At 51.6% G+C, this 9820-nt stretch overlaps 1 protein-coding gene across 1 annotated transcript; it reads left to right on the top strand.

Moving 5' to 3' along the window:
- Positions 1-4241: 4241 nt before the first annotated feature.
- MARCKS (myristoylated alanine rich protein kinase C substrate) lies at positions 4242-9168 on the top strand. Its single transcript, XM_039569438.1, is given in 3 exon segments — positions 4242-4857; positions 5988-6212; positions 6214-9168. Coding segments are annotated over 3 exon segments (861 nt in total). The 5' UTR covers positions 4242-4758; the 3' UTR covers positions 6751-9168.
- The last annotated feature ends 652 nt before the right edge of the window (positions 9169-9820 follow it).

Below are 9820 nucleotides of genomic sequence, written 5' to 3'. Positions count from 1 at the left end.
GTCAGTGAAAACTTTTAATTAACATGTTTTCAAATTCTCAGTGTTGACAGGGCGTGTTGCATTTTAGTGCATTTGCCAGCAAACAAGTTAAAATACATTTGTGTCCCAACTACAACTGGCAAGTTAGGACACGTTTTTAAAAGTTTCAAATTTTAATAGGAGTTAAAACATGTTAATGATTGAGCTTTTACCTTAGCAGAGTACGAGTGTCACCGATGGGTTTTTCTGGGACTCCAGTTAGCATCTGCTGTACTGGCAGGGAGCTGTTACTGAGCAGCTTTCTCCTTTTCCTGAACTGTAAATGAAAATGCCACTTCATTCACCTGTATTTCAGGAATGGATGAACATGAATGTTTTAGACAGTATTGGGAAAAGAAAACAAAGCTGGATACTAGTGAGTTGGGAGGTTTGGCAGTGGCTGCAGGAGTCAGAAGCCATGCTTTCACAGGGTGGTAAACTGCAGCTTCAGAGGACCTGATGTAAGGTCAGGATTTCCACAGACACATAACCCAGCTTGTGGCACCACATTCAGCTTTCGTTCTACATGTGGCCAAACACTTTGCAGGGGCAACTTTGCCTCAGCTGCTCTTGGGCCAAAAGCTATCTGCTTTTTTCCTAGCCTCCCCACAGAAAGTTAGTGCAAAGTTGACATAAGCACTACATACCATGCTTATACCAGGCTAGCTTGACAGGAAGGTTTGTGTTTATGCCCAATCAAAGCTGTAGCTGCAAGGCATAGATTTAATATTAATGATCATGAAGTCACAGCCAAGAATCAGTAACACTGAGTTAGCTGAGAGGCTGATTTGCTGGGTAGCACTGTACAAAGTATTTCATCAGTCCACAACTCAGTCTTCTGCCTTCCCAAAAGGTTGAGGATGAAAATGCTTCAGGAAAAATGTGCTGATAGGAGTCATATTTTGGAAGTACTGCAAAAAGACAACTTCATCTGGGGGGTCCAACACACTGTTAGAAATCAGGAATTTGCAGTGATGGGGCCCTTAAACCTTTGGAGGAGCAAGGGGAAGCAAATCCTTATGCCCCCGCAAGAACAGCTCCCCAGCCCCATCTCTTCTTCATTTTTGGGCTCCACAGAGCTGTCTCTCAGTCATGGCTGTCATGTTTCTTAGAAATATCACTACACGTGACACAGGGGGAATATGGGTGTTTTGCTGACACAGCAATTGTGATAAAAGCCTTAACACAAATACACTTTACAATGGTACCGCTTTTCTCAGGCACTAAATCTCCAACACCTTATACACAAGCACCTTTACACTGGTACATCCTTGTTCCTGCCACAGAAGTTCTATGACAACTTTTTATGTGGAAGGCACAGTAGAAAACTGGTATTGTCATATTCGTAACTGATTAGTTCTGCTACAAAACACTGAGGTCTTTCTTTTTCTTTCTTTCTTTCTTTCTTTCTTGCTTTCTTTCTGTCTTTCTTTCTGTCTGTCTGTCTTTGTATTTCTCTTTTCCCTCTCCCTGCCTCTTGGAAGGAGATCAAAAGATCAGGAAGTTAAGTAAAGTACATGTTTAAGAAAGAGGAATCTCCCCTCCAGCATATCTCTTTGCTTGGTGGATAAAGGTGTGGTGCGACAAGGAGCAGCCTGGTAACTGATGGACTCAAGAGGTCATTCAAGGAGTTAAATCTCATATTTGCACCTCACGGTCACGGGTTTGGTTTAGAGATAGATGTCCAGGTTTTAACTGCACTGGGACTGACAGAGGGACTATACATGTATTCCAGATTTCCCGCTTGTCCAGAGACTCTACAGAAGAACTTGTGGAACTCAGTACCTAGAGTAAGATCAGTCAAAGCTTTTTCTTCTTTACTTTCTCTTTTTCTTTTCAAGTTGCAAAACATTGAAATGTTTGAAAAACATATCAAAAGCATAATGCAAAGCAACTGTCTAAACTCCCAGTCACTCTGTGAAATTTCTCAGTGACACTACTCTGAAATTCAGACATAGCTACGGTGGAAAGTAGAAACGCATCTGCCCGTGCCGATGAAATTGCATATACCCGTTCAAGATGGACAGGTGCCTTTTAATACTGATTGTGAAATCCTGTCAAGGTCTTCCAGCAGGTCTTCTGAGGTGATCTGTTACATCAACCAGTCTAAAAAGATAAAAACCCAAACCACCACCAACAAAATCACGATTTGCTTAATATCCAGATTAAAAGGAGCAGAGGAAACACAGCGCATGCAGCTGAGAAGTGGGGAAGGATCCCGAAGAAGGAAGCTGTCCGGCTGGCCGTGCCCCACGGTCGCGTTGCCGTCACGCCATAAGGTGAGCCCTCCGCAGCTCGCTCCATCCCTTCTGCCGCCGGTGCCCGCTGCCGCACACCACTCCGCCCGCACGCCCGGGGGAGGCGGCAGCCGGCGCATCCCCGGAGAGCGGCTCCCGCCACCGCGGCCCCGGGAGCTGCCGCCGCGGAGCCCCAGGCCACGGCCGCGGTCCCACCCCGGCCCCGCCGAGCCCAGCCCAGCCCAGCCCCGCCAGCAGCGGGGCCGGCGGCCGCAGGTGACGCCGGAGCGGGCAGAGCCGCCCCCGCCCTGCTCCGCTCCCGATCCCACCATGGAGGCCCCGCCACCCCCCGCCGTCTCCAGGGAAACCGCCCGGCGGCGCGGCCCGGCCGAGGGAGCCCCGGGGCGCGGCGGCGGCACCCCCGGCACCCCCGCCCTGCCGTGGGCGGTCACCCCGGCAGGGCCGGCGGCCGCCCCCCGCGCCGGCCCCGGGGACTGCGGGTGTTGCCGGTGCGGGGCGCACGGGTGGGCGTGGGGGGCTGCCCCCGGGGGAGCGGGACGCTGCTGCGCCGTGCTCGGCGGGGCGGGCGGCGGCGGCCGAGACAAAGGGAGCGGCGGCAGCGGCTGCGGAGGGGCTGTGCGTGAAATGCGGCGGGAGGGAGGGAGAGGTTCTATCCCCCCCGTAAAAAACACCAACCAAATGCCCCTTTTTGCCGCCCAAGAAACGAAATATTCCCTCGAGCGGTTGAAAGCAACCGGCTGCCCTCGCCGGGGTTACCGAGAGGCGGCTCTCGGCGTCCGCACGAAGCCCACCGATCCCGCCAGCCCCGGCAATCCTCGGGGAGAGGGAGGTGGGAGGCTGGGCCGAGCCTACCCGCTCCGCAGCCCTTCATTATCGGAATCATTTTAACATCCTTGTTTATAAACAAGAGGCGTTCGGAGGAGATTAGCCCACTTTGGGAAACGATCGTTCTGACGCTCGTTTCTGCTCCTTAAAAGGGGATTGGGGTGCCCGGGGGGAAAGGGGGGTGTGGGTCTGGGCCAGCCTTCCCCGCATCGCAGCACTGAGGGAGGGAGCCAGCCAGCTCCCCGCATACGCCGCCCCCTCCCCCGAGAAAGGAAATCACTCGGGTCCGTGATATTTCGCCCACCCCAGCGCTGATAAGCGCTCCAGATCACCGTTAATTCGCGTGCATTGGTTTCGGGTTACATCTTATTCGAGGGTTTAAATTCAACGTAAATACACACTCGGGGCTGAGGTTTGGGTAAGCGCGAATGTTTCCCTGATAACGTCGCTTCGCCCACTACTTGAGTGCATGGAAATGTAATCATGAAGTGGGTCACCGCCTCAGAAAATACTTTAAAAACACAAATCAGGAATAATCAGACAGCAGAATTTAATTAGAGCCGTAAGCTAATCACAAAATATTTTATTCCAAGCCAATATCGCTATGGGGGAGGGGTCCGTTTCTGCTCCGGCAGCGGCTCCTGCTGCCGCTGCTTTAGCGTTTGCAACATCTGGCCTACAGACCTACTAATTTCGACTCGTGATCTCGTTCGGCGAAACCCGATCTACGTGGTTCAAATACCTTCCAAATTGGGGGCGATTTAACAATCGCGACCAATTAAACCCGGGGAAGAAAAAAAAAAAAAAACAAAGGGGGGGAAAAAAAAAAAAAGCAAGCAGCAAATCCCCTCCTTCCCTCTCTCCCCCGCCCGGGGTTCGCACACACTATCTGTTGCTCTCTCACGGCGGCAGCGGGCGGGGGCGTGCGGCGGGGCCGGGACGCTCTCACTCACACTCGCACTCGCACTCACCCGCACGCCCCTCTCGCACCATTGTCCCTGCCTGCCCGCCCGCCCGCCCCGCTCTCTCTCTCGCTCGCTCGGGGTGTTTTGTTGGCGGCCCGGCGCGGGGCCCGGCGCGCCCGCCCGCGCCGCGGCGGAGCGGAGCGGCACATTCATTATCGGCCGGGGGCCGATTTCAAACCGCTGCCATCGCGGCTCCATTGTTCGCCGGGCGGGCGGGCCCCGCCCCCCTTTGTGCGCGGCGGCCGCGATTGGCCGGCGCCGGGCGGAGCGCTGCCGTCACCGCTCGGGAAGCCCATTCATCTGTGCACTTGGGCGTTGGACTCCGCATCTTATTAGCAACCAGGGAGATTTCTCCATTTTCTCCTTGTCTACAGTACGGCTACAAATCTGGGATTTTTTATTACTTCTTTTTTACTAAACTTGGGCTCCTTTTTTTTTTTTTTTTTTTTGCTCGACTTTTTCCTCCCTTTTTTCCCCCTCCCTCCTGTGCTGCTGCTTTTTGATCTCTTCAACTTTAAATTTTTTAAAAGGAGTGCATTATAATCGGTTCTGTTCTCTCTTCTCTTTTTTTTTCCCCTCTGGTGTGTGTGTGTGTTGCTGCTGCTGCTGGTCGCCCAGTATTTATACCAACCCAACGCTCTTTGTTTCCCCTCCTTTTGGATCTGTTGAGTTTCTTTGTTGAATAAGACAGCATGGGTGCCCAGTTCTCCAAGACCGCTGCAAAGGGCGAAGCCTCCGCCGAGAAACCTGGGGAAGCAGTGGCTGCATCTCCATCCAAGGCGAATGGACAGGTAAAAACCGAAAAGAAATTTAAAAAAATATTAAATCTACTCCTTTTTTAAAGCCAACTTCGACGGACTCTCTTTCGCATCCTGTTTAATTCTTCTTCCTTTGATGCCCCAGTGGCACATTCAATGGAGAACACGGTCGATCCTTTTATCTTTGCAACTCGAGGCAAAGGAATAATTTCTTTATTTTGGTTAAACGGGCTCGGCTTTGAATGATTCGTTCCTTTATCTTTCCTGCGTGGGGGGCGGGGGGAAGGGGCACGGTTCTTTCTCTCTTTTTTTCCCTTTTTTTTTTTTTTTTTAATCCCTCGTGTATTATGGTGGAGTGTCCCAATGGCTCGTAAACTGAAGGATCTTACACCGCTTGGCTTTTCTGCCCGCTTAGCCTCCTCCCGAAGACGCTCGGTGCCTCGCGCGGAACGCCTCTCGCGGCAGAGCCGGATGGCCGTGTAGTAGCGGGGCCCGGAGCCGCCGGGCGGGGGGCTCCGCGGGCAGCCCCCTCGGGCGAGAGCGCGGGCCGGGGGCTGCGCCGCCCGCCCCGTCCGCGGCCGCCCCGCCGGGGAATCGGCAGCCGTGGGACACAGCATTCTGTCACCCACCCGCGCCCCCTCCCCACCCGTGAGCCGGGCTGGCCGCGTCCCCTCCACCCCGCGCGGCGGCGGCGGCGTTGCGGGCAACCACCCCCGCCGCCCCCGCAGCTGCCGCCCGGGGCAGCCAGCCGCGCTCCGGGCGCCTGAAAGATGCAAATGCGGCGTGAGTGGGGAGGGGGGGGGGGGGGGGGAAGGCGGGGGCGCCTCGCCGCACCGCCTGGACGCAGAGGGGCCGCGGCGGGCGGGGGGCCGGGGCCGGGCCGGGCGAGCTTTGTTCGCCTTCCCCGCCCCGCGCCGCCGCCGCGGCTTGGACGGGGCGCGCCGGGGGCGGGGGTGCGCGGCGCGGCCGCCGCTGCGTGGAGCCGGAGCGCCCTCTGGCGGCCGCCGAGCACTCCGCCCGCCGCTGGGGGCGCCCGGCCCGGCGAGAGCGCGGGGCTTCGAACCGCGGGAAGCGGCGCGGGGAGGCCGGCGGGCGGGGAGGGCGGCGGCGGCGCCCCGAGACTGCCCCGGGCACCGCCGGTAACGCTGGTCCCTGTCTTGCAGGAGAACGGCCACTTGAAGGTGAACGGCGACGCCTCCCCCGCGGCGGCGGAGGCGGGCAAGGAGGAGGTACAGGCGAACGGCAGCGCGCCCGCCGAGGAAACGGGCAAGGAGGAGGCGGCCTCGTCGGAGCCCGCCTCCGAGAAGGAGGCGGGAGAGGCGGAGAGCACCGAGCCGGCCTCCCCGGCGGAGGGCGAGTCCTCCCCCAAGACTGAGGAGGGCGCGACCCCCCTCATCCAGCAGCGAGACCCCGAAAAAAAAAAAGAAGCGCTTTTCCTTCAAGAAGTCCTTTAAGCTCAGCGGGTTCTCCTTCAAGAAGAACAAGAAGGAGGCCGGCGAGGGGGCCGAGGGCGAGGGCGGCGGCGCCGCCGCGGCAGCGGAGGGCGGGAAGGAGGAGGCGGCGGCTCCCGAGGCGGCGGGCAGCGAGGAGGGCAAGGCGGCCGCCGAGGAGGCGTGCGCGGCCGGCAGCAGCGAGGCGGCGAAGGAGGAGGCGGGGGACTCGCAGGAGGCCAAATCGGACGAGGCCGCTCCCGAGAAGGCGGCGGGAGAAGAGGCCCCGGCATCAGCGGCGGCCGAGGAGCAGCAGCCGCCTCAGCAGGCAGCGGAGGGGAAGGCGAAGGCGGCGGAGGAGGCGGCGGGCGCCGGCGCCGCCACGAGCGAGGCGGGCAGCGGCGAGCAGGAGGCGGCCCCCGCGGAGGAGCCGGCGCGGCAGGAGCCTCCCGCCGAGAGCAGTCCGGAGGGACCCGCCGCCGAGTCGGCGGAGTAGTAAGCGCCGCCGCCGCCCCTCGCCGACGGACTTTTCTTCCCCCCTGTTTGTTTGTTGGAGTGGTGCCAGGTACTGGTCTCGGAGAACTTGTCTACAACCAGGGATTGATTTAAAAGATGTCTCGTTTCTTTTTTTTCTCTCCCCCCGCAGCTCCCATCTCAAATCGTTGTGTGTTGCCGCCATTCCAACGGGCGGAGGGGGGCTCCCCTCCGCCCTCCTCTCCCATCCTCTATATTTTGGGTTTTTTGGGGCTTTTTTTTCATCAGTATTAATGTTTTGTTTTGGTTGGTTCTTTTTTTTTTTTTGTTTCGTTTTGTTTGTTTTTGGTTTTTTTTTAATTCGTTTACTTTTTAATGTCATACTTTGCAACTCTCTTCATATTATAAAACTTGTGCCGATCGGTCTATGGACATGCCCATATATGAAGGAGATGGGTGGGTCAATAAGGGATATCAAATGAAGTGACAGGGGCCGCAGTGGGGAACCCGGGGCGCGCAGCCCTTGCCGGGAGCGCGCCCCGCCAGAAATGATGTAAGGGGTTAGTCTTTTTTTTAAAAGAAAGTTATTACGATGTATTTTGTGAGGCAGATGTTCTATAAGGTTTACAACACTACAAGTCTTGATTAAGAAGGAAAGGAAAAAGGAAAAAAAAAAAATAAAAATCAATACCCAGATAAAGAGATCATAGTCTTAGGAATTCATTTAAACCATAGGAACTTTTCACTTATCTCATGTTAGCTGTATCAGTCAGTGATTAAGTAGAAATACAAGTTGTATAGGCTTTATTGTTTATTGCTGGTTTATGACCTTAATAAAGTGTAATTATGTATTACCAGCAGGGTGTTTTTAACTGTGACTATTGTATAAAAAAAACAAATCTTGATATCCAGAAGCACATGAAGTTTGCAACTCTTTCCACCCTGCCCATTTTTGTAAAACTGCAGTCATCTTGGACCTTTTAAACACAAATTTTAAACTCAACCAAGCTGTGATAAGTGGAATGGTTACTGTTTATACTGTGGTATGTTTTTGATTACAGCAGACAATGCTTTCTTTTCCAGTTGTCTTTGAAAATAAAGGAAAACTCTTCAGATGCAATGGTTTTTTTTTTTGTGTAGCATCTTGTCTATCATGTTTTTGTAAATACTGGAGAAGCTTTGACCAATTTGACTTAGAGATGGAATGTAACTTTGCTTACAAAAATTGCTATTAAACTCCTGCTTAAGGTGTTCTAATTTTCTGTGAGCACACTAAAAGCGAAAAATAAATGTGAATAAAATGTATAATTTGGTTGTCTTTCTTTTATGGATACTCTGGTAGCTTAAAGGGACTAGCCAGTATTGCCTAAATTTGTACAGAGAAAGTCATGTGAGCTGTTAGCACTAGCTTTGGAAACTACCTTCCTGGATCTTGGACTCGGTAATACTGTGCAATTTACAGAGAAACTGTGCAGTGCACCAGGTAATTTGTAGGCTTTTCTGGCTTTAAAAAGAAGACTGGAAGGCAGTCTGAGCATGTACAGTGTATGATTCTCCTGTCCAGACTCCATCTTGCTTTTAAGACCAGAGGTATCCAGCTTATGAGGGTCTTGCCTCTTGAGGAAAATAAGATTTAACTTAAATTGCTTAGGGTGGGGCACTGAAATTTTTGTGCTGAGTTGCTTAAAAATTAAGCTCTTGAACAGATGTCCCACTTAGGTCCTGGTATGCTGGTCCTACTTTGGTACCTAGGAGATTAGCTTGAAAACTTTAGCCTGGAAGGAGAAGGGGGAAACTAACACTGCCATTCTACTTAAAGTAATTAAAAGCAATATTCTCTTTTTTTCCTCAAGTGCTACTCCTAAGTACAGGTGAGTTTCAAAACAGATTTCAAAATTTGTCAAAAAAAAATTACTTGGTGCTTGCCTCTAATTGTTAGGCTTTTTGGCTAATTTTCAGCATATTGCTCAGGGCATATTATGCCTTAATAAAACAGTGGGTTCGTGTAAGAAAAGCAGCAGTGGTGTTTGGAGGGTGGAAATTGATTCAAGAAAGTGTTGCTTCTAAGTTTATAGGAGAAAGTTTAGTGTTACACTTATTTGCTTCCTCCATTTTCAGCAGAAACTCTTTGGAAGCAATTATGATTCATTTTATGAGAAAATGGCACGTTAGCACCTTGTTCCCTAAAGAACAAAGCCTAAACTGAATGAAGTATAGTAGATTTCCTGCTGAATGCATACTTGTTTTTGTTTTGTTTCGGTTTTTTGATTTTTTTTTTGGTTTTTTTTTTTTTTTTTTTGTTTGTTTTTTAATTCAGTTGTCTACCATTTTAACTTTGGCTTGTATGTACTCTAGTTGCCCTGGTATTTCTCTAACTTTAGAAATGTATGGAAATTATGCTATAATTGCTGAGGGACAAAAATAAATGGATGTAAAACAAGATCCTCCACACCAGTGTCATTCTTGGAGTACATGTGTTTGAAGTCTAGTGCATAACTGCTTTGCTAAGGGGTTTTTATAACATGGCTGTAAAAACCTGTTCTGAGACGCATAATGTCTTGGTCATAGACTCAATGTCTCTTTTTAATAAATATATATATATATTTAAATCCAAGGATTCTTAAAGAGGAGTCTGAATTTCTTCTTTTTTTTTTTTTTTTTTGTCAAACTGTATATGTACATATAAAAAAATAATTACTAGTAAAGTTCTTTTTCAGATTTTTCTTAACCTCTCAAACTTTCATGGTTGTTTTCCTCACTCAGCTGGTGGTTTCTGAAGCACTTCCTATTCCTGGGAGTGCAGAGTTGCTCCTGCCCCTGGCAGATGGACTTCTGGCTTGGGGCTTTGTCATTCTGTGGCTTGGCTTGACTTGAAATATATTTCCAAGTCCTAACACTAGTAGAGTTTCAAAAGTGCATCTTAAGAACATCACTTGCGTGGTCTGCTCTTCTGGTCCCAGCAGTCGGGTGAGATTTGATGATGCCAGTTTTACACTGTGTGGTTTAAGAAGACAGAAGTCAGAAAGGGCTTGGAATCATGGAAATGGAGGAGTTTTGAACTGCTACCTCCTGCCAGAGAATTGTGCAGAAGT

This window comes from Corvus cornix, chromosome 3, assembly GCF_000738735.6.
Source record: "Corvus cornix cornix isolate S_Up_H32 chromosome 3, ASM73873v5, whole genome shotgun sequence".
Classification (NCBI taxonomy): domain Eukaryota; kingdom Metazoa; phylum Chordata; class Aves; order Passeriformes; family Corvidae; genus Corvus; species Corvus cornix.
Note: the sequence above shows the minus strand (reverse complement) of the source record. Positions and strands in the feature narration are given on the sequence as shown.